This window comes from Drosophila elegans, unplaced genomic scaffold, assembly GCF_018152505.1.
Source record: "Drosophila elegans isolate 14027-0461.03 unplaced genomic scaffold, ASM1815250v1 contig_149, whole genome shotgun sequence".
Taxonomy (NCBI): Eukaryota; Metazoa; Arthropoda; class Insecta; order Diptera; family Drosophilidae; genus Drosophila; species Drosophila elegans.
In genome coordinates, this window is record NW_024545513.1 from 9,654,807 (window position 1) to 9,680,899 (window position 26,093).

The 26,093-nt window shown below is 41.9% G+C and overlaps 5 protein-coding genes across 6 annotated transcripts; 3 read left to right on the plus strand and 2 right to left on the minus strand.

Moving 5' to 3' along the window:
- The first annotated feature begins 5,108 nt into the window (after positions 1–5,108).
- Positions 5,109–8,888, plus strand: LOC108136487 (chitooligosaccharidolytic beta-N-acetylglucosaminidase). Its single transcript, XM_017257701.2, has 3 exons — positions 5,109–5,371; positions 6,982–8,519; positions 8,585–8,888. The coding sequence occupies exons 1-3, from the start codon at positions 5,235–5,237 to the stop codon at positions 8,764–8,766; spliced, it is 1,857 nt and encodes a 618-aa protein (XP_017113190.1). The 5' UTR covers positions 5,109–5,234; the 3' UTR covers positions 8,767–8,888.
- A 9-nt stretch (positions 8,889–8,897) lies between these two features.
- Positions 8,898–11,727, minus strand: LOC108136489. 2 transcript variants are annotated; one of them, XM_017257704.2, is made up of 3 exons: positions 11,510–11,727; positions 10,493–11,006; positions 8,898–9,847 (listed from the first exon to the last, which is right to left on the minus strand). In XM_017257704.2, exons 2-3 carry the CDS (start codon positions 10,960–10,962, stop codon positions 9,040–9,042), a joined length of 1,278 nt encoding a protein of 425 aa, XP_017113193.1. In that variant the 5' UTR covers positions 10,963–11,006; positions 11,510–11,727; the 3' UTR covers positions 8,898–9,039. The 2 variants fall into 2 exon arrangements, with proteins under 2 accessions (XP_017113193.1, XP_017113194.1); XM_017257705.2 differs by having other exon boundaries at positions 10,493–11,009.
- A 506-nt stretch (positions 11,728–12,233) lies between these two features.
- LOC108136488 (ribosome biogenesis protein NOP53) lies at positions 12,234–14,210 on the plus strand. The gene is made up of 5 exons (XM_017257702.2): positions 12,234–12,464; positions 12,527–12,703; positions 12,776–13,096; positions 13,255–13,653; positions 13,723–14,210. Exons 1-5 carry the CDS (start codon positions 12,337–12,339, stop codon positions 14,117–14,119), a joined length of 1,422 nt encoding a protein of 473 aa, XP_017113191.1. The 5' UTR covers positions 12,234–12,336; the 3' UTR covers positions 14,120–14,210.
- LOC108136486 (RNA cytidine acetyltransferase) lies at positions 14,122–18,009 on the minus strand. Its single transcript, XM_017257700.2, has 5 exons — positions 17,706–18,009; positions 17,069–17,516; positions 15,725–17,003; positions 14,685–15,654; positions 14,122–14,367 (listed from the first exon to the last, which is right to left on the minus strand). Exons 1-5 carry the CDS (start codon positions 17,906–17,908, stop codon positions 14,241–14,243), a joined length of 3,027 nt encoding a protein of 1,008 aa, XP_017113189.1. The 5' UTR covers positions 17,909–18,009; the 3' UTR covers positions 14,122–14,240.
- A 524-nt stretch (positions 18,010–18,533) lies between these two features.
- Positions 18,534–19,432, plus strand: LOC108136388 (probable U3 small nucleolar RNA-associated protein 11). Its single transcript, XM_017257500.2, has 2 exons — positions 18,534–19,103; positions 19,167–19,432. Exons 1-2 carry the CDS (start codon positions 18,630–18,632, stop codon positions 19,377–19,379), a joined length of 687 nt encoding a protein of 228 aa, XP_017112989.1. The 5' UTR covers positions 18,534–18,629; the 3' UTR covers positions 19,380–19,432.
- Positions 19,433–26,093: the final 6,661 nt, after the last annotated feature.

Here is a 26,093-nt window from a genome sequence, read left to right on the forward strand (position 1 = left end):
AAACATTTTATGCATTTGATTTAATCAAAAGAAAAATAGAATGCAGTCAGGTTCACCAGGGCCGTCAGAGAAAAAAAAAAAATAGAAAGGGGGTGAACGAGGGGTCAAAGGGGTCAGGGGGTGGTGGGCATTGAAATGAAATGCAAAATGGCATTCATTCATGCAATTTGCATTGTTTGACGGTCCCCGGACGCAACAACAAAAAAAAAAACAACAACAACAACAACGACAGCAGTAACATCAACGGTGGCCGATCAGTTCGACACCCCCCAATCCGCCCTACCTCCCATTCTCCCTTCCACCCACTTTACCACCCCCACTAAAGGCCAAACGCTTAGCCAGCCACCTGTGCCCATCACCAACAATAAAAACGCAAGAGAAAGCCAGATGACAAATATACGAACGTCAAACTAAAACCCAGTGTTTGTTTTTAAAACGCTTATAAATGCATTGCCCCACATATATCTTTTAATAACATGTTTTTCATAAAAGAAACAATTATTTCATATTCTACTTATAATATAATAACAATTTTAATTCTATTAAGTATCGATCGAAAATATTTGAAAACTAATTTACCGATCAAGTGCATTTTTTAAATATTGAATAATTTTTAAATGTATTTTATGAACACTAAATAATATTTCTTAAATATTTCACATCATTTTATTTTAGTTAAAAATATCTAGACTTGTTTTTTTTTGTTCTTAAAAACAAATTAAAAAACATTAACTTAAGTAAAAAACACTGACCATTCATAAAATGTTAAGTTAAGTTGCAAATTATTACACAATAAAACTTTACAACTTTTAGAGGCATAATATAGTAGAAAAAGTGTTATTTTAAGCCAAGTAATTTCTCTGACATAATTCAAAATTTAAATTTATAACAAAAATAATGAAAATACTTGAGGTGATCTACAACAATTTTAGTGTACTTTCGTTTGCATTTGTAAGTCAAAAACCCTGATTAAATCAGATAAAGTATAAAGCCATTCTCTTATCCCCCAAAAAAGCACAAAACACAAATTAACTTTTCCTATAACTTTGCATTTCCACACATGCCTACCCCCAATTTTTGCGACCACCCCCCATTATACCATATGACAACCCCTAGGGCCGCTGACCTCAGCCACGCCCCTTTTACCCCGCCCCCTTTTGGTAGCTGCAACTTTTTGCGCTTGCTTTTTGTTTGCATTTTCTCTGCTGATTTCCTTTTTTATATTCAGCTCTCTGGTTTTCGTGTAATTTATTTGCCGTTTTGCTTGTAATTTGTTACAGTTTTTTAATCTTGCATTGTTCTAAGCAGAAGGATGCAGGGGCGGGGTATTCGGGGGGTTTTAGGGGGCAGTCAGCGCTGACTGACGGAACCGGAATGACGGTTCTCAGAAACCACATCCATTCCTAGTTATGCACAGGAAAAAAATATATTTAGGTTTGATATTCACTAACATATGGTTTTCAAATAACTCCTGGAATATCATTTTATTACATTTATCATCCCAAAACTTGAATTTTTTAAAAGATTAAGCGGATTTTCATAACATAAATATTATTATTTAAGGAAGCCTCAGAAATGTCAATACATTTTTTCTCTGTGTGTAAAGGGAGGAAAGGGATAGAGAACCCGCAATGTAATCAACATCATAATCAGTGGCGACGGACTCCCCACACCCACCCACTTGAACACACTTAAAAATTAATTACACTACATTATTTATAATAATTGCAATATTTTCTTGTTAAATCTAAACTTGTGCAACAATTAAAAATTAAAAATTAATTAATTAATTTAAGATTTAAATTTTATTAAAGTATAAAAAAATTGTTTTTTCTTGCCAGACTTTGAAAGTTTAACTTTTTATCGTAAATAGATTAAATAGGAATAGTTACACTTGTTAGCATTTACAATTATTGATGGTAGTAAATGTAATTATTTATAGGCTTAACATCTGTAAGCGATTTTTTACAGTGCATTCGCATCTGTGCACTTGCATTGTCCTGGAGCGACAGGAACAGCTGCAGCTGCTCCTCATGACGTTACTCCCTGCCCACATCCATACCCATTCTCATTCCCTTTCCAGATCCAGCTCCATCTCATCCTGGTGATTCCCTTTCAGGACCTGATGTCCGAGTTGGGCAAAACTCATTTGGCCCGCCCACATGTGTGAACTTACAGAGATGAGCGCGTGAAAAATGCATAAAGTAGTGGTAGAAGTTAGTTAATTTGTTTAGCTACTTAAAGTTATACAAATAAATGAATATCTATGTATATTATTATTTTTATTATAGATATTACCCACAAAAAGAGGGCTTACTATAAAATATTGTAAATGAATACAATTTATAGCAACGATTATAAATTTAAGCTTTCTTTGTATTGATTAACGTAACTCAATTTCGTTCGTCAAAAAGTATTAGGAAATAAATTAAATAGTTTAAATAAATTTAGGCTTGTTAACTATCTATGTTTTTTTATATATACACAAGAGGTTGTTGGTTAATACAAGTTAAGCTGTAATAATGACAAAAAAAATAAAAAAATTGTTTCAAACAATGCAATACAGTGGCTTTAAATGAAATTGTTCGTAGATCAACTCTTCAAAGTAACACAAAAACTAATGTGTCATTTAAATATTTAACAGGTGTGCTGGATGGTGATAAGCTTTGCAAATTTAAACTATCGCTTCACCCATCCAACATCCATCTCAAACGCCCCATTACAGCACTCGCACGTACTCTTTTTTAATTATTATAATTTTACATTCTAAACACAGGAACTCACACACGCTCACGGGCAACAACAATGGGCATGGGCCCAAGAATAAAGAGCGAAGGCGGCGCTATCGCATAATTCAAAATTCATTTGGAAGGCGCACAAAAGGCGTCCATGGAATTAAAATGAAAATGGAATTGGAATTGGAATCCAAGCCAGCCAGCGACCACATAATAATACATATTATTATTATTAAAAAAAAAATGAGGGAGAGAGCTGCATGGGCAGGGACCATATAAGAACTAGATGTGCGAATGCCGAATACAATAAAATAATAATCAACAATGCCCAGTCACATACAAATAATGTTTTTCTCTTGTTTTCATCTTTTATCGAAATCATAATGAGGGTGCTAGAACAGTGTGTTTTGCGGCTATAAAGATGATTTCAATTCATGAAATCACTTGTTAATCCACTCAAAATAGATTAAAACAATTACGACAAAATAGTTTGTTGTTTACAATTTCTAGCGTCTCAACGATTTTGTCGAATTAGTTTGTTTCAGTAAATTAAGAACTAAAATGCAATTCAAATAAATTGTTAGATATTTAAAAACATTTGATTCAAACTCGTAGGCTCATAACCAATATAAGTTTATTTTATAAGTTATTTTAATTATTCTAATTTTATTTTTGTATATGTATATACCTATACAGTGGGTAAAACAGGTTTATGTATATGTTTATACTTCTTTTACCCACTGTACATATATGTTATATTTAATTTTGTAACTATGTATATTTAAATGATATTTAATTAACGCCCACTACCAATTTTTAGTCTACCACCATGGCACCGCTATTCAATTTAATTTATTTCTAAATAGTTTTTTCTATTTTTTGATAAACATTTATTTTTCTATTGTAATACGTCATAGGTCTAATTAAATAAAAAAAAATTATAAAAAGACAATCAGTAGACTTTGTCTTTTAAAGTTAATATATTTAGCAAATCCGTTAACAAAATAAATTGATAATATGTACATATGCAACACAGTTTAAGACTTTACTTTTTTAATTCGATTTCTACATGGAAACCCCGATCAAACCGATTTGCCTTGACTTATTAATTTCGACAGACAATTTTTGGTGTTTATTGGTAAAAAACAACTCGTGGTAGATAAAAGGGCCAAATTAATCCTAGCCCCCTTCTTTTTCTTTTGGAAATATTTTATCAATGAAGAGTCTTTGAAATAGGGAGTATCTTTTCTAAGAATTGTGTTGATGGTGTCAACTTTAACGGAAATATTTACTTTTGACTCAAATTACTTCCGTTAATATAAGCTTTGGATATCATTGATTTATAATTCAAATTTGTGAAAAACTCTAAATAATGTTCTGCAAACAAATAATTATGGTAAACTTTTAATTGATCTTCGATTGTAAACCTTTTGCCAAAAGCTTACTCCCAAAAGAGCAGAAACTGGTTTTCTCTCCTACATTTTGGTAAATGGCTTTGCCAGAGTTCCTTTAATCAGATCAAACATTTTTTGTGAAAATTATTCACTTTCTCTGGTTTTATTGCTTCTATTTGTGATTTTGGTCGCTGGCAGTTTTCAAGCCCCGATATTTGCTGTTGTTGCGGTTCTTGCACCGCATACATATGTATGTATTTTTTTCATTTTATCACTCACCCCACCACTTCCGTATGTGGGCCACTCATCAGGGGGTGGGGGTTTTATGCAGAGTGGGGGATATGCTGATTCCAGAGCTGTGCACAGAAAGAAACAGTCTGGTTCTTTTCTAGGATAATGATTAAATTTAGATAAGTACAACTTTTTTTGGCTTCCAATACACAAATCACTTTTTATCAAAACTACAGATGAGAACTCAAAATGGAAAATTTTAGAAAAATATTTTATGGTGAGCACATTTTTTTTAATTAGACAAATATTATTAAGTTTAGTAATATATTAAGCGTATCAGCACAGTAAAAGGAACTGAGAGAAATACAACAGATTCTAAATTCATAAGCGTTTTGTAGAAATGTAATCATTAATATGGAAAATGGTAATGATTTTCAAGTGATAATCAGTTGTTCAAATTAAAAAATTTCTTAAAGTTTAAAAGCTATCTCAGTAGGATATGAAATATATATAAGATATACATTTTTGTTATATATTTGGGAAAATAAATTCCTATTAAAGGACCTTTTTTTGCTGTGTATCGCTCTCTCTCATACTCTCTCTTTCTCTTTCGTTCCGCTCTTCAATTGGCGATAAGCTCGGCTCTCGCTATTGTTGTTGTTGTTGTTGTTGTAGCTGCTGCTGCGCTGCAAGTGAAATTTCGCCGGATTTATTTTATTCGTACTTCCCCCGTCGCTTTTTCGATTTCAGTTTTGTTGTGCTCGGCGAGCGGAGCGGTGGGTGGTGGTGCATAAATTCAAAATACAAAATACGAAATACCAAACAAAAAATATAAAAGCGGGTGACTTTTATAGGAAGCCGTTAGAAAGGAACGATGCGGTTCAGCAGCTACAACCGTTATCAGTGCTTTTGCTCCGCTTTTGCTTCGCTTCTGCTCTGCTTCGCAGTCGGCGCTGCGCTGACGCGGGCAGATGACGCCGACAGCGACGTCGACGGCGGCAGCGCCAGCAGGTTTGTGTCCCCGCTCGACAGGAAATCCCAGCCAATACAACAGGAATACATTTTTAAAATTAAAAAAAAAAAACATCCATATATTTCAACTGTGCCACACTGCATTAAAATTCAAAATTTAAATATCTCCAAACAAATTCCCATAAAAATGAGAAAAATAGAGAAACGAGATGAGAGAAATTGTGATATTATGCACTAACTAAAACCACAAATTACTTAAAAAAATTAAATTGGCCAGGTTTGTGTATCTGCTAGATAGAATATCACAGTAAAAACAACAGCAACAAGTGAATCAATCCTGGCTCAATAAATTTAAAAATAAGAAATTTAAAATGTAAAACCAGCTGAACCAGCAACTGTGCCAAATGACATTAATATGCAAAATTTTATTTCGACTCAAGCGAGTTTCGCGAAAAGCGGAACGATCGTTGGAAAGTGTGAAAATCGAGGAAGTGCAGAAAAACTAATCGGCAAAGTGCCAAAAAAGAAACTAGAAGAATTTCTACTGACTTTCTATAAAAATGTAATTAAAAACATCTAGCTAACTAGCTTTCAGTTTTTTTTTTTATAATTTTTTTTTTAGTTGGCCAAAAAGTGAAAAAGAAAATCAACCTCCTAAACAATACTTATGTTTTATCAATTTTTGCAATTATTTTAGTTGGCCATTAAATGTTTAAATGAGTAACACTCATATGTATTTTATTATAATTTAAAAAATCTCTTCACTAGAACAAAATGTGAGTTTTTAAATTATTTCTATATTTTATCAGGCCTTTTTTTAGGATTTTTGAAATAAAATTTACCTAACAGCATTTAAAGCAAAAGTTTTTCAAAATTCTACTAAAGATACTAAAGTTACATGAAAACTGAATAAAATAAAAGGTTACCCAAACAATCTTTGTTTTCATTTTTAATTATGGTTTTAATTTTTTTTAGTATTAACTTGTCAAAGTTTTAACAAACAAGTAACAAAGCCTTTATCAGTAATTTAAGATATATAATTCCATTTGCATGAGTTTGCGACTTTTATAGTGATTTCCCTAAGAACCTGATAAGCTCTTATCGCATAGAAATGCAAAACTCCGAATGCAGTCCATTGGGTCGTTCAATGAACTATATAACAATAGTTAATGCCTTTAATAGCATTACAAATCTTAAAATTTCCTTTGTTTGTAGTGGCAAATTAATCGCTTTAGGCACATAATATAATATATATAATTAGGCACATTGGATAGAATGTGAAATTGCCAATTAATAATATTTTTTAAATAATCAACACAAAAATTCCGCAAAAAAGATTTCTGTGTCACTCCGTACATATTTTAAGAACTTTTAAATAGTTTTAATATATTCATATTTAAACCAAAATGTAAGTCACAAATTAAAAAGCTACTATTTGGCCAGTACCAAGGGTAATATCAATAAATACCACTCATGCAATCATATTGATGTCTAAATAGTATCATATTGTTTTCGATTTCGTTTCGGTTTATTATCCTAATAGACTGAACACCTCAACAGAAGAGTAACCACAGCATATGAGTACCTGCAGTACCATAACAAATAATATTTAATAACAATTAATTATAAACTTTCCCTTGCATTTTTAGAAAGTGGCTCTGCAGTCGGACGGACATTTGCACCTCGGAGACTGAGCAGGTGGCCGGCCTGCAGTACGCGCCCGAGGTCTTCGAGAGCCAGCGGGACTGCCGTCTGTCCTGCGGGAAGTATGGGGCCATCTGGCCGATGCCCACGGGCAGGGAGTGCTCCATCTCGCACAGCAGGGTGCGGTTCGACCCGTGGAAGGTGCGCTTCCATGTGGTGGCGCCCGGCGAGGCGGCCACCCAGTTTTTGCGGGAGACGAACCGCCTGTTCGTCTCCAATCTGCTGAAGGAGTGCACCCGGAACTGCACGCTGGAGAGCAGCAAGCAGATCCTGGTCAGGTCGACGGTTACCAACGAGAGTCTGGTGCTCGACTGGCCCACGGATGAGAGTTACTCGTTGGTGGTGCGAACCACGGACACGGCCACCTTTGTGGACATCCAGGCCGGAACGGTGTACGGTGCACGTCATGCCTTCGAAACGCTGAGCAACCTGGTCACCGGCAGTCTGACCAATGGCCTGCTAATGGTGACCACGGCCAATATCACCGATCGTCCGGCGTTTCCCCATCGCGGCGTTCTGCTGGACACGGCCCGCAATTTCGTGCCGCTCAAGTTCATCCGCAGCACGTTGGACGCCATGGCGGCCAGCAAGCTGAACGTGCTCCACTGGCATGTGGTGGACACGCACAGCTTTCCGCTGGAGATCACCAGGGTGCCGGAGATGCAGCGCTATGGGGCGTACTCCTCGTCGCAGTCGTACTCGCGCCAGGACGCCGTCAATCTGGTGAAGTACGCCCGCCTGCGGGGCATCCGCATCCTGATCGAGATCGATGGACCCTCGCATGCGGGCAATGGGTGGCAGTGGGGTCCCGCAGCTGGACTGGGCAACATGTCCGTGTGCCTGAACCAATCGCCCTGGCGGAGATTCTGCGTGCAGCCGCCTTGCGGACAACTGAATCCACTCAACGATCACATGTACGCCGTGCTGAAGGAGATCTTCGAGGACGTGGCCGAGGTGGGGGCGCCCGAGGAGACCCTGCACATGGGCGGCGACGAGGTCTTCCTGCCCTGCTGGAACAACACCGAGGAGATCCGCGACGGGATGCGGGCGCGCGGCTTCGATCTTAGCGAGCAGAGCTTCCTGCGGCTGTGGTCGCAGTTCCACCAGCGGAATCTCAATGCCTGGGACGAGATCAACGAGCGCATGTATCCGGGCATCAAGGTGCCCAAGTCGGTGATCATCTGGTCCAGCCATCTCACCGATCCGCGCTACATCGAGGCCTATCTGCCCAAGGAGCGGTTCATCATCCAGACGTGGGTGGAGTCGCAGGACGCGCTCAATCGGGAGCTCCTGCAGCGGGGCTACCGGCTGATTGTGTCCACGAAGAACGCCTGGTACCTGGACCACGGATTCTGGGGCAGCACCTCGTACTACAATTGGCGCACGGTCTACTCCAGCGGCATGCCCACTGGGCGCAGCAAGGATCAGGTGCTGGGCGGCGAGGTGTGCATGTGGAGCGAGTACGTGGATCAGAACTCGCTGGGTAAGTGCCATAGGTGCTAGATATTAACAGGCAAGTGAACTAATGCTGCTCCAATCTCCCCGCAGAATCTCGCATCTGGCCGCGAGCTGGAGCTGCCGCCGAGCGACTGTGGTCCAATCCCAAGTCGTCTGCCCTGCTGGCCCAGCGAAGGTTCTATCGCTACCGCGAGCGACTCCTGGCCCGCGGCATCCACGCGGATGCGGTGATTCCGCACTGGTGCGTCCTGCACGAAGGACAGTGCCTCTGAGATGGTCGCTCCACACTTAGTTCTAGCTCCAGCACCAGCACTGTGTACATATCTGTCAGTCTATGTTACTATGTTACTCTATTCATCAGTTATTGCCCATAAAGATCTGTTTTTAATCCAAACCAGTTTAGTTATAATAATTTGGAGTTATATTGTGTACATATGCATAGACATACAAGGGGTTACATACATATAAAAATTCGCAATACTAAATGCTTTCGATTTGACCATAGAAAATGGCGGGAAAATCATAAGAGATACTTGAACGATTGTCTACTTAATGTAGCCCTGATCGATGGCGTGCTTGAACATGTCGGCCAAACGCTGCTGCTTGGCTGGCTCCTTGAAGGGCGTGATGTTCCAGATGTCGGTGAGGACGGCGTTCTCCTTGATCTCATCCAGATCGGCCACCTCATCGTCCTCTATCATTGTCATCGGCAGCGATTCGATGCCCATGCCGACGCCAAAGCGTCCGAAGTTCTTCAGCTCCTCCTGCAGCGAGTCCCAGGAGATGATCGCCTCCGCATTGCCACCCAGATCCTGGATCAGGCTCTGGGCACTCTCCAGGTAGGCGCGAAGCAGCTTCTCGTAGTGCTGCTCCCGCAGCTCCTGGCTCGTGCACGAGTAAGTGAAGAAGCTCAGGTCCAGGGCCAAGGAGGAGCACCTGGCCAGCTGGAAGTCAATGATGATTATCTCCTGCGATTGCCCCTGCTCGTTGTACTTGGTCAGGAAGTTGGGTGTCCAGCAGTCGCCGTGCCCGAAGACGCTCAGCTTGGAGCGGGTGGAGACCAGGTTGATCAGGTCGTCGAACAGCGTGTCCTGCAGGTAGTTGCCGGCCACAGTCTCATACTTGGTGTCCGGATACACCTGCTTGATGGCGTCCTTGGCCACGTTCTTCGCCAGCACGAGGAAGTCCGCATACCACTCCCGGGTGTGTTCGCCGTAGTAGGTCTCCTCCAACGATCCCGCCGCCTTCTCGAAGTTCTCGTGATCCAGGGCATTGAAGGCCAGGGCCACGCCATGGAAACGACCCAGGGTTCGCATCGTCAGCATCGCATCCTCCAGGGAAATGTAGTCCTGGCTGCAAAAGAGCACAACAAATCGCGTTTAAAATATATTTTTAATTGTTAATATCATACGACTTAACAAATTTCAAGCATTCATAGGTTTAACCAAATGAAATTTATTAAATCCATAATCAGATATATAGGTAAGACGGAAAGCTACTTATAATTCCTTATCGTTTATAAATCAGAAAAAAACAAGGGAGCTTGTAGATAAGATAATGCTGATATAGTGGAAATGATAACAGTAACCATAACTTTCAGTTAGCAATTAATTTTCTATTATTTGTTTAAATTACTTAATACTACATAGTACAATATATAAGCGCGAATACATAGGCATATGTAAACCTATTTGTTTTTAAATTGAATTTATTTATAATCTTTAATTTCTACTTGCTCAAACGTATACTTGTTTTAAAATATTAATAATTTTTTGAAAAATTGCAAACTTCTGATTTAACTCTAGGCTATTAAATGTGCTTAGAGTACATAGAATAATATATATCGATAATTTTTTAAGTTATTAATATATGTATATACATATATATATTTTTTTTAATTCAACTTTTTTAGCTTCACTTTCTCTAAGATGACCTAGTTTTATATGCTTTTATAGTGGCTTATTTGTTATCTAGGTATTTAAATAGACAAAAACTCACCGCACTGGGGCCGTATAGCCTCTGGGACCCACATCCTCGAGGGCGATGAAATCGTTGACCCCGTCGCACAGGCTGGCCAGGCACAGGGGATACTCGACGAATGGCTTCTTGGGCGCCGGCTGGCGGGACTTCTGGAAGGCCTCGATGGCCGGGATAACCTTCGTGTAGAAGTGGATCTCGTTGCGGAAGAACAACACCGACCGGAACAGTCGCCTTCGGTGCAGATTGTCGGGCATGGCCTTCACGATCACACTGACCTCCAGTTGCTCCTCATCCTGGCCGGCCTGCGCCTCCTTCACGCCAAAGATGGTTATCCGGAAGACCCGGCTCAGATAGGCGTCGCCCTTCTTGCCGCTCGGTCCGAACTTGTAGGAGGTGTGCCGGGTGCCGCCCTTATTACGGATGATCTCATCCAGCGTGTCCTCCGAGAACTTGGCCGAAATGTCCGCGAAACTGGGAAAGCTGCTCATCGTGGTGGCGTCAAAGTGTGTCTGTCGCTGGGGGAGATCTCGATCTGCTATTTGTAACGGCGTAATCGGCAAAAAAATAATATAAGAAGCAAACAAATTAGAAAGCTATTTTCGGCAAGCCGTGTTTGTATACCCTTGCGGTATAAGGTTAAGGTAAATATTTGATTTATTATTTTATGTTGATAAACTTTAAATCGTATTAATAATAGATTTATTTACATACATACATACGTATGTATATCATGCGATTTGGATAAAGATAACGGGAAATATCATCAAAAGAAAAAATATAAGTCAAAGATGAGAGAGTAAATAAATAAAAATGGGCGACATTTAGTTAGCTTAATATTCTTGTTATTGTTATTGCTCTGAAACAGGTGCGTAAACATTTTTATTGTATAAATGTATTTGTTTATACACACTTTATGGAGTCGCGTTCCAAAGACCTGAATAAATTAATAATACACTTTGCAAGAGTATGCAGAATAAAATACACGTCAGGTTTGCCACTGGCTCTGCCGCAGTCGACGTCGCTGCCCGCACTTACCGGCCTTTTTTTTCCACTTCCCACAGTGCGTATACCGTTGGTGACGTTTATGGTTTTGCCCTTTTGACCGCTAGCTCGCCACAAACTCTTTTATGTACTGATTTAGATTCGGATCGCGGGTGGTATAAAATGGAAAATGAATTAAAAACGCACAGCAACAGATTATTCGGACAAACAAATACACACGTGCACTTGCCACTCACACAAGTGTATTCAGAATACAAATGAAGGAGCGGCTAGAGATGCGCCAGCCGGAGTTCCTAGCCGGTTTCTGGCTGGTTTCAAGTCAGTTTTCCCTTATTTCATAGCTAGTTTCTAGCTACTTTATAGCCGACAAATAATTTCACCCAACATTTAGATATTTACCATAAAGTTGCTAAATATTATTATATTTGTATCACTTAATGGGTAAACAATACATTTTCTTTGTTGCCATACGAAACAATCTACATTTTATTTAAATTTGTATTTTATTTTATCTTCATTCATTGGAAGCAACTTTAACATCCTATACTGTTATAAGAAATTCTTTAATTAAACCAGACAAATTTTTTCTCATGTTCTCATGTTTTTTGTATATCTTCAAAATATTAATAATACTTAAAATAAAATTAATCAGGGAATATATTTTGAAGTCTTATATTAAAAGTTTCATATCTAGTCTTTTAAAAATGGTGTTTTCCATCACTAAACAGATGTCTGGCACCCAACCAGTGTTGCGCTACGTCCGAAATAAGTGTTAAGAAGCGTTGGCAGATTGCACGTGTGCCGCTCTGGCACTGGTAATTTGTTATTTTCCTTGTTTTATTTTCGAATAATCCGGCAAAATGACGGCCTTAGAGCCAGCGACGAAGAAAAAGCGCATATCGAAGAAGAACAAATCGGCGTGGCGCAAGACAGACATCCAGGATGTGGAGCAGTTTCTCGAAGATCAGCGCCAGGAGGAGCGCATTGGGTGAGTTAGTGGGTAAACAATGTGCGAGTTCGGACTTTAACTGGATACTCCACCGTTTTCAGGACATTCACGGACAAGCAAGACGATGATCTGTTCGTCCTGGATGCCAGCCCGCAGAAGACAACCAAGTCCACCGTCCTGAGTGTGAAGCAAAAGAGGAAACTGAACGCCAAGAAGCCCATGCGAAGCCACCAGGCACTGGAGAACACATCCCGTGTCCAGGATCCCATTGCCAAGCGGTACGTTTCGACTTTATATCCGAGAGATAGTGGGTAAACAATAACAATGCCACCTACCTGCAATCCCCGCAGCAACCATGTGCGCCAGAAGAAGAACGGACGCAACATCGAGCTGGAGGTCTGCAATCCAACCAAACCACGCCATCGCCAGGCCAACAGCGATCGTGCCCAGTACTACGAGAAGCTGGAGCAGCGGCTGGCGGACAAGCGCAACAAAAAGGTGGCCATCGACAAGGACATCTGGCAGGAAGTGGACTTCCGCGACGCGATTCCCGGGCTGAAGGACGAGAAGGGCTGGATCAGTCGCGATCTGGCCCTGCACACGGCCGGAAACATTGGCAAGAAGGTGGTCAAAACACACGCCAGTCTGCACCACAAAACCACCAAAGCAAAGTGAGTGGATCTAAACTTACTTGTTAAAAAGCCATAAAAGGGCACATATTTATAATAACAATGTGGTTTTACCATTACAGTTTTAGATATACTTATGCATTATTCTTGATTAATTTCCAAAAAAACCCTTTATTCATTGGTTTATTCCTATTTTTCAGGAAGTTCGAGCTCCCGCATCCAGGCATGAGCTACAATCCCGCGCCGGAGGACCATCAGGCGCTCATCTCGGAAGTGGTGGAGCGCGAGGAGGGCATCATCAAGAAGGAGCAGCATCTGAAGCGCGTGACCACCAGCATGTTCTCAAAGGTGACGCCCGAGGAGCGGGACCGACGTCGCCTCGAGGAGATGAGCCAGGGCATCGAGGACGAGGAGGGCGCCGAAAAGAGCACAGAGAACGCGGAGGAGGATGCGGATAAGCCCTACCACACCATCAATGCCCCCGTGGAGAACAAGAAGAAGAGCAAGCAAGCCCGCCGCAAAGAGCTCAAACAGAAGGAGCTGTCGCGCCAAACGGAGCTCAAGCGGAAGCTCAAGCAACAGACTGCTGATCTGATTCGGTAAGCATTGGCATACAATTTAGGAAAGACTGACAGCATCTTCTAATGGCTGATTTTATCCACGTGCAGCATCAAATCGATTCGCCACGAGCTGGACGATGAGGAGGAGGAACTGAACGACCTGAAGAAGCGGCGCAAGCAGCGCGCCGAGAAGGCAAAGTTCGAGCCGAAGCGCCTGGGGCGGCACAAGTTCGAGGAGCCCGACCTGGATGTGAACCTGCCCGAGGATTTGGCCGGGAATCTGCGCAACGTGAAGACGGAGAGCAGTCTGCTGAAGGACCGCTTCCACACGCTGCAGCGCAACAACATGCTGCCCACGACAAAACTGGTCAGCCGCAAGAAGGCCAAGGTCAAGCGATTCGAGCGCAGCAGCCACAAGGAGCCGGGCGTCAGCTATCAGGACCTCAAGGATCGCCGCCGGGCGGCCGCTGCTGCAGCCAAGGCGGCTGCCGATATCAAGATATAGAGTTCAGTTATTAGGTTTCTTTATTTTTAACGGAGCTTACAACAAAATGTACTTTTCTATAGCATTAAAATCCACATTCTTCTTCCCCCCCAAGAAAAAAAAAAAACGTCATTGTTTTCCTCTAGATCAGGGATTTGCCCTGACCGCGTTTCAGTTTCGGATTATTCTTCTTTTTCTTCTTGGACAGCGGGGCGGCCAGGTCGCGATCCTCTGGCTGCTCGATCGGTCCATCCAATCGCTTGACGCCACTGAAAAGAAAGAGAGGAAAAATGAAGTTTAAATAGAGTTCTGTTCTGTTTAATCATGGGTTCTGTTTAAAAAATATCTGAATGGGGATTTACTAACTAAATTCTAGAGATAAATTAAATATGTATATTTTAGATACCATTTTTTTATCTGTTGCTTCACAGAAAATACATTTTTTAAACGACAAGAGTGATAAAATCCATGAAACAAATTACAAAACTTTTAAACTGTACTGCTTCTATTTAAGTTGTCACATATTGATGATGATCAGTGGGCGAGGGAATGCTCTCAATGAAACGCACTGTATCTGCGCACCTACCTCTTGACGGAGAGCAGCCCGCTGCCACCGCCCGTGCCATTGGTCTGCAGCGCCTTGGACCAGTCCTCCTCGCTGCCCTTGATCTGGAACTCGTCCAGCTGCTCGGCCTTCAGCCGCTTCAGCTCCTTGCGCTGCTGCTTGCTCAGCTTGTGGGCGGTCTGGTCGAGCTCCTTGTCGAGCGAAAGGGTGATGGGCTGCAGCTCCTCGCCCCTGGACAGATCCTCCTCCTGCAGCATGCCGCCCTCGATGTGCTGCTCGAGGATCGATCGGAAGCACTGATTGCACCGCTTCATGGCATCGAAGAATTTGGCCAGCAACTGATTGCCCGGCATATTGAGCTCCAGGCCGAGTGCATCGACCGTTTTGCCCTGCACGCCCAGGGCCAAAAGGATGCCCTGCTGCACCAGATCCAGCTGCAGACCCTCGATCCTGCCCTGGAAATACAGCTGGGCAATGTCCGTGAGCAGGTCGACGATCAATCGAAACTCGGACTGCTGGCGGGCGTAGCTCTCCAAGCGCTGCAGATCGTGCGGCAGAAAGAAGACGTCGAGCATGGGCTTATCCAGGACCTTCAGGGCACTGGCCTCCGTGTCCACGGACTTGTTCTTCAGCAGGGCCAGGCAGAGTTTCGTTTCGAACTCGCGGAAGGTCTTGCCCATCAGCTTGAGCACTCGGCGGCGGAAGTCCTGGTAGTACAAGCCCAGCCAGGGCGTGGCATTGGGCGTGTGCAGCATGATGCAGCTGTGCTCGGCGGTCAGTTCGTTGGATTTCTGGCTCAAGTACACTGGCACAAAGCCGGCGCTCTTCCAGAACTTCAGCAGCTCGGATGTGAGGCCGTAAGAGGTGCCGATGTAGTCCACCGCCTCCGGACTGCGTTCGTGCAGGCGCTGCAGCAGTGTGGGGATGCGACTGCGTGGCCGAATCTGCTCCTTCAGCAGGCTCAGCTCCTCCTCCTCCACCTCCTCGATGCCTGCAAAAGAGTGGGTACAAATATTTATAGAGAGAAATCTTAAGAAATCCGACCAAGCCGAAGCACCCACCTTTGCCGGCATCCCCACTGGCAGTCGGTCCATCCTCCAGATTGGTGTGCTTTCTCGCATAGTAGTCCTTGAGCAGCTGAATGGCTCGCTTGCCGTAGCCCATCCGCTGGTAGTTTGGATGCGTGGCCACCCGCACAATGCGCACGCCACACAGCTTGGGGAAATCGCGATCGCCATACTGCTCGGCAATGTTCCACGGTATCAGATCGCCGGCCGCCTTCTTGCCTCTGCCCAGCGAATCGCTGATGCTCTGGGCAGAGATCTGGCCCTCCAGGGCCACCTGGATGACCACCAGAATCTCTGGCAGGGCATCCATTCGCTGCACCGGTCCCAGCAAACAGAAGAGATGGTGGGCCGGGGCATCGCTCATCATCTGCAGATCGTTGGGCGTGTTCTTGTAGTGCGAGGACACGTAGATGGAGACGAGGCGATGGAGGAAGGCCTCGGCTGCCTTGTGGTACGAGAACAGGGCATCCCTGTCCACATAGTACAGCTCACAGGCGTCCGGGGTGGGACATCCGGAGCTAATGCTCGGCACCGTGCTGGCGTCCAGACACAACAGATTGATCAGCCACCTTTCGATGTCGTCGTTCTCCTGGTAACGAATCGATTCCTCCAGTTTCAGCGGCGGCCGCGCATTGTTGTCCTTCTGCAGCTGGGAAATGAGCTTCAGGCTCAGCGATCGGCCAGTGCCCTCGTAGCCATTGATCGTGCTGGCCATGAACACCAGATACGGGCCGATCATCTTCTTCACCAGCGGCAGGGGGATGGCAGCCGCCTCGTCAATCAGCAGCAGATCGGCGGCATTCAGCAGATGGGTGTCGCTGGGCGCTATGTATTGGATCGTCTGGCGGCTGCTTCTCGTGATGTTAATCCTGATAATGGCCTTCTTGTAGTCGGCATTGGTGGAGCGAATGATCGTGTAGTCGGCATGCTCCTGGTATTCCAAGGCATCGAAGCCCTTGAGCACGAATTCAAACAGAGTGATCAAGTTCTCCGGATGCGGTGAGGTCACATAAACGTTCACATAGCCAAAGGCCACGGCAGCAGCTATCGATAGACCCAGGGCGGCCGACTTGCCACGCCCACGAGCCGCCGTCAAGGACATGGGCGGCTTCAGTTGCTTGTCCACCAGCGCCTCAATGAACTGGGCCACGGCGTTGGCTTGATCGTAAGTCTTGCAGAGATTGACCAGAGCTCCAGCGGGCTGAACGTTCAGCAGACTCTCTTTCAGCTCCTTTAGACTTGCCTCGTTGGGCGATCTCCCAGCGCCAGAGGGCTGAAAATATGTCGATAAAGGGTCAATGGTGTATTTCTCGGGGATTGCCAAATTGCGCAGCTTACATTCACCGGCTCCACATTGATGGTCTTTGAGCTGAGTGGCAGGACGGTGAGATCATCGTTGACCACCAGACAGCGCTGGCAGTCGGCCAGGGATAAGATCAGGCGCTCATTGAAGCGACACGTGACCGTCTGATGGGCCTCCGTACGGAACCGCTTGTGCACGTCCATGCTCATGGTGTACAGCTGCTTCAGCGATTGCAGCGTCTTCAGCAGCAGGATGATCAGGCCGCCGCCCTCCACCGTTTCCACAGTGCGGGCCAGGAGATTGGGCGTCAAGGCCTCGAAGTCCTGCAGCACACAAACGCCATAGGTTCGTCCAAGCACGGCGTGCGTCTCGGAGTAGTATCTGCCATGTATGGTGGTGGCCACGCGAAAGGAATCGAACAGGTCCGCCTCGTTCACGTCCACCTTTCCCACGGCAATCTTCTTCGCTCGCTTTTTGCCATGGCTAAAAGTTCAGAAAACATGTGTATTTTAGTAGGTGCATTTTGGGTCATTATTGAGGATTATGTTTGAGATAGACCCCCTTGAAAATGTGTCGGATTTAAGATATAACAATTTAACAAACAAGTTTTTCTGATGTGTGTTTTTAGAGGGCTAAGAGCTTTGTGGGCCTGGTAAGCCCATGGAAACCCACTTGGAAATGGCCTCGTCCTTGTTCTTGTAGCACCACAGCACCGTGGGTCGCGCCTTCACCGTGGATTTGGTCAGGATGTCGTAGAGGATCGGCACCTGGTCGCGCGCCTTGTCCCCGATCACGATGAACATGGTGCGGTGGCCCAGCTTGACCCCGTTCTCGATCATCACCCGGATCCGGTTGTCTATTTTCTTCTTCACCATCCTGCGGCTGTTCTGTGTGCACTTTTCTCTTAAATTTTCCGCTTTTCCGATGTAAATAATGGAAATTGCGGCAGTTCAAAATGCACGTGTGCGGTTTAGAGATGAACAGTTAAGCGATAGTCGCGGACTTGTTACGAGTCACAGTCACGGGAAATCACGGAATAACATTTAATAGCGTTTGCTTCTTCAAAATATTGCTTATTATAATATTTTACTTAATTATACATATATATTTTTTATAAATATATTTAACTTACCGTGTTAAGCTCCTAAGAATATTGCTTATTAAAATGTCTCAACTGTAAATGCCAAAAAAAGTGATCTTCGTAGGTGCTAGAATTATTAAAGTCTTAATATTTAATTTGTTTGTTCTCTGTTTCTATAACAATACTTGTATAACAGTTAGATTTATATTTTATATATCAGTAATTTTAATGGTTATTGTTAGTTCAAATTGTTATGTGTATTGCAGAGCTTTTAGCTTTAAAATAAGAAGTTTTATAAATGTGCTGATTTTCAGTTTAAATTTCATGTTTCAAGTCACAGTTTATTTTGATTAAAACTATCGCTCTGTAGCGCATTCCCAATTTGCACGCTGTACAACACTGAAAAATAAGAATTTTCCAGCACTACCCGACGCGCACGTTTTCCAACCAAAACAAACGAAATTTTGTCCAATATATGTTTTTAATTTGCTGCTGAAAGAGCGTAGCACATCAAGATGTCCTCGTGGAAGAAGGCCTCGAAGAGCAACCAGAAGGTGCACCGGGAGCGCCACCAGCCGGAGGCGCGCCAGCACCTGGGATTTCTGGAGAAGAAGAAGGACTACAAGAAGCGGGCCCTCGACGCGCAGAAAAAGGAGAAGACACTGAAGCTATTGCACCGGCGGGCGCAGAACAAGAATCCCGACGAGTTCTACCACCACATGATCAACTCCAAGCTGTCCAACGATGAGCACCGCGAGCAGGAAAAGAAGGACGAGCACACGCCCGAGCAACTGGCCCTCATGCAGACGCAGGACCTCAAGTATGTGGTGATGAAGCGCACCATCGAGCGCAAGAAGATCGACCGCTTGAAGGTCACGCTGATGGACGTGGACGGTGCCGGGGAAAACCAGAGGTTCACTTTCGACGACCAGGGTCGCCGGCAGGCGGTCACACTGGGCGAACGCCTCCAGGAAGCGGATAAAAAGCCGGTAAGTGAAGGTCATGGGACGGTGCTGCTTAATATTTAACATGTGTATCATTGCTCTTTTTAGGAAACTACCTCAAAGCCAAACTCCGCCAAACAGCAGCGTCTTAACGAGCTAAAGAAACGTGAATTCCGCGAAAGGGAGCTGGGCATCGTCCAGCAGAAGATTCAGCTGAAGAACACACTCAACCAGCCGCGTCTTCTGAAGCCGAAGAAACTGAAACGCGGCACCAAAGATAGTGCGCCTGTCTATCGATTCCGATATGAACGAAAGAAATGAGGATTGTTTGCATTTTAAGTTCTTTATATTTAATAAAGCAATTAAGAGTTAAATTGACTTTTGTCATGTTCCAGATTTCTCAAAAATAGCATTCTTTATTCCATGGTCGAATAACTCTGCTAAATTATATTATGTCTGGGATTTCCCTCAATACATTATTTGCTGTCAATCCACAAGTAACGAAATTATTAATAATTTTTGTTAACATGTTGAGGTTGAAACTCTACTAGCTGCCCTGAAAGTTTCGTTAGATATAATTTAGATCAACCCAAAACTCAAACCATCAATAGTACATTATGCTTCGTTAAGTTTTAGCACTTAGCCAAGACATTTACCTGCCTGTTGGTGCGATTGGTTTGAGTTTGTGATAAATACTCAAAAATAGTGAAAAATTAAATCTATAAAACTTATGAAATAAAATATCACAAAAATAAAATAAAAGATTTATAAATTTAAAGGAAAATATAATGTAATCACAAGGCTATAATTTTAGAATATATATGTATAAAATTAAAGGTAACTTTTTGAAGACTTATTTTTTTTTTAATTTAATTACATATTTTTGCATTGAAAAAAACTTTGATCCCTAAAAATCTGTGCTAAGCAAGGATTTTAATAATCAATTGTTAATATAATTTAAAGTAAGAAATGCTTCTTGATTTAGAGGTTGTCATTATCCAAATTATGATTGTTTTTTAGAGAGTGTATGACCAACTATTTTTTTTAAAGAACATTTTGTAACCAAACCAGTTGTACCTTTCACTCTTGGAATCGGAAACCGCAGGCGACAGACGGACGGGCAAACATTCGCCGTATCCTGGCATTGTTTTTGGTCCTTGTTGTGCCGATAAAAACATATGACACCATTTTGATGAGTCGCGCATTTTGGCACGCTAAATTATGCATAAAATAGATGGCTGTGTTGACACTATCCACAACAATGGGTACTTTTGGGATAGGAGTTAAGGGGATGGTGAGGAAAAGGCTGGGATCGGATCGGATCGGATCGGATCGGTTTGGCTTAGATCTGTGCAGTATAGCTCACCTAATCGGACTTGTCACGAGGGCATCACAACAAACCGGGTTTCGGGGTGGAATCCCAAGTAGTAACGCAAAACCTGCACAGATTTTTTAACTAGCATCAATTGGGTTTGTAATTTGAAACTTAACTGCCAAACGAGGGGTGTTCGGAAAATGGGAGTGGGACTGAAAATGGAAATGCGATTGCGATTGCGGTGGGCACATGTGTGTGACTGCCTTGGATGAATTCAACTGGGGTGGTGCTGCAGCTATTGTTTGTGTTTTGGGGGAGGGCAGGTCAAGGTTTCGCTGAGTATTAGTTGACTCACAATGAGCTTACAAGCTCCAGTTAACTGCGATCAACCAAAATACGTTTACAAGCATCATTACAAAATAGCAAATGGCATAAAAAGTTTTAGATTCTTTACAATATATACGCACCTTAAGCCTCTATAAATAATAGTAAGATTTTAACATTTTAATGTTGGTTTTGCCAGAAATTTATTATATTAAAAATATATTTAACTATATTTCGAATAAAATATTTCATTATTCTTATAGCTATACATAAGGTGTATTTCAAAGGTATATGCCTAATTTTATAACGTAAGTTCGATTTAATTAATAAATATTTCACGATATAATTTTATATTAATTTCAATTAAATTTCTTTTAAAATTCAAAAGTAGATTTTTAAGTTAGTCTTGCTGGAGTTTATTCCGTCGAAAGATAATAATCGTGTGGTTTCTTCGGCTTGTCCTTAAATACATATTTATATGATGTTATGACTTAATCTAGTTAAAAAGTTAATAAGTTCATAAGTTCATAACGCCCAATCCAAAGTTTTTCCATAACTTCCCACGTTGGCTTTCCCGGAATCGAAATGCATGGATGTACATGAAGCGGTGTTCCCAAAACAGGATTATACATTAATTGTAAGCTCGTTAAATCCCTTTGAGTGTGAGAATGAATTGCGCTAAATATTTTTTGCGCCGCGCTTTTCCGCTTTAAAGAAAAAAGAAAAAAAAAGCCGAGAAGTGTAAACCAAAAAAAAAAAAAGCGGGGAAACGGGAAACGGAAAGCGGGAAGCGATTCTCATGTCAAATGCACACGATTCACGCGTGTCGGGGGCGGCGAAGCGGTGAATTAAGATATTTACGCTAACAAAACCATCAATGATGGAAGGTTGGACCGACCCCCGGCCCCTTTCATCCCAGATCCATCCAGATAGGCGGGTGGAAGACCGGGCGGAACCAGAAATCCAGGACCTGGTCTTTGACATCTCCTCGGGAACACTCAGAAACTGAGGAACTCAGGAACACGCGCTCAGTTGTCAGGTTGCGCTTATCACGGCGGCCCAGTCGCCGAATTCTGGACGGGGTTCATCTTATCGTGGGGTGTCGCTGTAGTTGGGTGGCTGGTTGGGTGGGTCTAGAACTGTACGAGCGGCGGGACACGTGCGGTCACGTGACCGGAGCTACAAACTTTTACACGTGCCCTTAGCACGGCCAGACCCAAAAACCCAGACGCTAAGGCCACACAGAGGAAAATAATTGTTGGCAAATGTAAAATGAAAATGTTTTGCAGTTTATAAAATCTAAAATTTACAATAAATACGAATATTTGTTTAACTGTTTTGGAGTATATATTAATGGATTGTGTTGGAAATTATATTTTAGTGGAATTAAATGCATGTTGATTGCATTAATTCCGCTTAATAATTTGGTAGTGATTATTACTCGTCTTTGTGTATTACAGATTTATATAAACGTGATCGCCCTTCCAAATTACATATATTTTTTTTTTCCAGTGCTGGATCCTTTCGGCGCGACTTCCAATGTCACGGTTATGGGAGCAGAATGCGAGTAGGATGTGCCTGTGGGCGTGGCACTTGCTTGGGAACCGGGTGAAAGGGAAATGTGCGGACAAAGGGGTTTGGAGGCAGTTCGGATATGTCATTTGCAAGCCAATTCCAGATTGATAAACAAATTAAGGGGATTTGACGAGAGGGCGGTCCTGGGCGGGGGGCGTGGCTGGGAACTAAAGCATACTGCGACCAAGCGATAGCTAAATGCAAAGAATCCATTATTAAGCCGTCAAATAAAACATAACAATTATATTTCAATTGTTTTCCAATTTGTTTAATAACTGTGTGAAAGGAGGTTGTAAAGACATGTTTACAAGTTTATAAGTTTATATAGTAAAAATACTACTTATAATAAAAAGAAAAACATAATCAATCAAAATTGTATTTAAAAATGAACAAACATGTTTTACCAGAAAGTAAATAAATTTGGTAATAAAAATTTAGCAACTTCAAGAAGCTTTGAAATAAGCCTTTTCCTTTTGAAATAATTCGGTTGGATTTTATTGTTAGTACATAATAGAAAATTAAACATAAATCAAAACGCTGTAAATTAGATTTATTCTTCCAAAGGCCTACTAATTTTATCTTTTCGATTGGTATGCCACTTATCCTTTTTAAATATTGTAACATTTTTTAGCTAAGCAAACATTTGCAAGCGGTCATGGGAAATGAACAGCACTTTTTTCAGAACTTGCGACAGACAAACTGTGTGTCATCATCGTTACATTTATGATTTACCTGGCCATTTAGGCACCTTGTGCCTTGTGTGTCACTCCAGCCCCGAAAACCACCCCGAGAAACCCTAAATGGAAACCCTAACTCAAACCCAAATACGGGCACGCGTCAGTTCGCAGCGATCCCTAACAATCCGAAATCCGGGTAAAATATAAAAAGGAGTGGAGGACCGAGTCGAGCCCAACCTGAGCCATTAATATAAACGCCAACTGGCGAGTCAACAGGCGCACTAGACAAATCCCATAAGCAAATTCAGTTTACGCAGTTACTCCCCGGAGTGTGGAGGACTCTTTAGATCCGAATATTCAAGCATTCCTGGATCCGGAGGGTTACCCCGCTCGAGTGCAACCCTGTTACTTTTTGATAAGTTCGAAAGGGTCCTCGCACTCGTACACGGACTTTTTATTGTGCGAGTTAACTTTGAAGTGTCGCTGTTTATGGGCGGCGGAAGTCCTCGTCTGTTTTTTGAAGAGCTGTCTTTTTGGCTTTTTTCTGGATATATCTGGCTAAATTTCATAGAAAAAATATTAGCTATATAATAAAGTAGTAAAAATATTAACGAGATTGAAATGTAAAATTAAATGTAAGTTTGTCCTTTGATTAATTCAAAATTAAAACATTTTATTAACCTCTGAAATTACCTTTTTTACACTCTACCAAAATTCAGCTGAAGAATTCGCGTTTATGTAAGATGGAATATCAACAGATAAATGTTGAAACAAAAAACCAAGGGTTAGGCCTTGCCGAGTTTAATATTTTAAATAAAATACATTTTATGGTAACAAATATAGTTGAGTTGTCTTTTGTGATTTTATTTTTTCACTTGACATACTTCTATTTGTGTTTATTTTTTTAATTTTTTTGTTTGCAAATAACTTAATGGTATATACTGGCTACTTGTAACTCATTTTAAATACTACCTCTTCTTAATAAAATTGTGATAATATATATTTCTTTGCTTAGCTACTTTTAATTCCCAATTAAGCCACCTTCTTGTGGAGCAAAAATGTCGTTCCCTGGCCATCCTTATATCCATCTATTCATTTTTCGTTCATCTGTCAGTCAGTTTGTTTCCCGAATCGCTAGAGTGTGAGAGTAACCCCTAAATTGACCTTTAAAACTCCCAAATGCGCAATTTATCATTTCCTCACCAGAAAACCCCGAGCACACTTCCAAAATTCCCACTGCGAAGGGGGTTCCAACCCACGGATAAGTTTGTAGATGTGGATGTGGATGTGGATTTTTGACAGGGCGGACCAGAGCAGAGCAGACGATGTCGACGAGTGCCATCAATCGTTTAGACCACGATGGCGATGGCGATAGCGACAAATCTCAAACGAGATTCGGAGTCGGATGCGGATTCAGATTCAGATTCAGATGCGTCCCCGGTCGAGGATTATGTGCGTGTAAAGCGCACACCCACAAAAATGTTACCCTTTCCACTGGCCATCGTCAACCACCGACTTTCTCCCACCCCCCAAAATACTTGGACACACTTGGGAAAAATGATATATCACCGCTCTTAGGTCTTAATCCTTTGATTTAGGAACACTTTTTCCCAATATGCTAACATATTTCATCATCAAACAAGGGAAATTTTATTTATATATGTGACGAAAATCGCTTCTGATTTTAAATATTTTTTAAACTTATTATTAAATTGAAAATATATTAAAATTTTATTTAAGCGCTTTCAGTGCTTAATTCCTTGATTTAAGCATATTTATTTCATTATAAAACAAGGTTGCTTATACTGTGCTGTTTAGCTGTACGACAAAAGTTTAGATGATTTAAAATAATTTGTAAAATTTTATAGCATTGCAATTGGTAATTAATTATAATCTAAAAAGGCATTGATATTTTTATACTCTTAACTGGAAAATATACAACATTTGTTAATTAATGATGAATTTAGCAAACATACTAACGTATACTATTTATCAAGGAAAATTAAATGTTTAGCGTACTAAAATAAATGTATAATGTTATCTATAATTAATATTTATATATTTTTTCGAGTGCACCTTGACTGATGTGAATGGGCAAAGTTTTGGCAACACTCTGAACCCGTTTCGTCAAGCTCGATGCGACTGTCATTGTGGTCAGGAGAAGTTGTGGCCCTTTGGGTGCCAGATGGAACTGGAGTTGGGAATGGCAATGGGAACTACCGGAAGGAGTCCGTTGGGGGAACTTATTTCTGACCAAAGGTGAGCAAGGCAAAGTTCATTTGGATTTATTCCGGTGGGGAAATCGCTTGGTTTGTAAATTAGAAAGGGTTTTTGGTTAATTACTAAGGGAGCTTTAAAATCAACTGGCGTAAATACACAAAGATGCTTAAGATAGTCTATAATATATAAATAAATATATTTCATAAAAATATTAAAATTATTGTTATGAAGGTAGTTACAAAAATCTTTAAAACTTCATGCGATATTGTGTTTAACATTATTTTATCAGTTGAGTTTTTATAAGTTTTATGTAACAAATAATTAAAAATATTATGGTGATGGCATAGTTATAAAAATTTTTAATGTTGTATTATATATTATTTATTTATTTTACTATCTTTACTTAATTGCTTTTTAATTCTAAGAGCTATATCTACTATGCCTTTCTTTTGAACTCAAAACTCGCCAATTGTGGCCTTTACTTTCCCTGAGTTATAACCCCTGGTTGATCCTCTTAAAATCTGGTTAACCATTGTAAAATATAGTACCCAAAGTTGCATCCTTCGATACACAAATTATTTGCGTGTTAGTTTTTGTCATGTTGAGCTCAACAACTTTGGGTGGCTTTTTGGGCTGAATTATTGGTTGTGGGTCTTTGTGGGTGAGGGATTTAGGGTTTTTTGGAGAGTAAAATGGTAACAAACATTTGAGGACTAAGCTGGGGGAGTGTGACATGTGCGAGCGTGTAACCCATTTGGTACACCAACAAAAGGTCGGTACACGCCCACCACCCACCGCCCACCGCCCACCATCGCCACCTGTTCGCCCATTCGTCACCCCCTCAGCAGGCGGCCTTTAGTTCTGTTTCTGTTTCCTTTCTTTACTTTTTTTGCTTCGCCCCTTGGCTCTTCCCTTTTTATATTT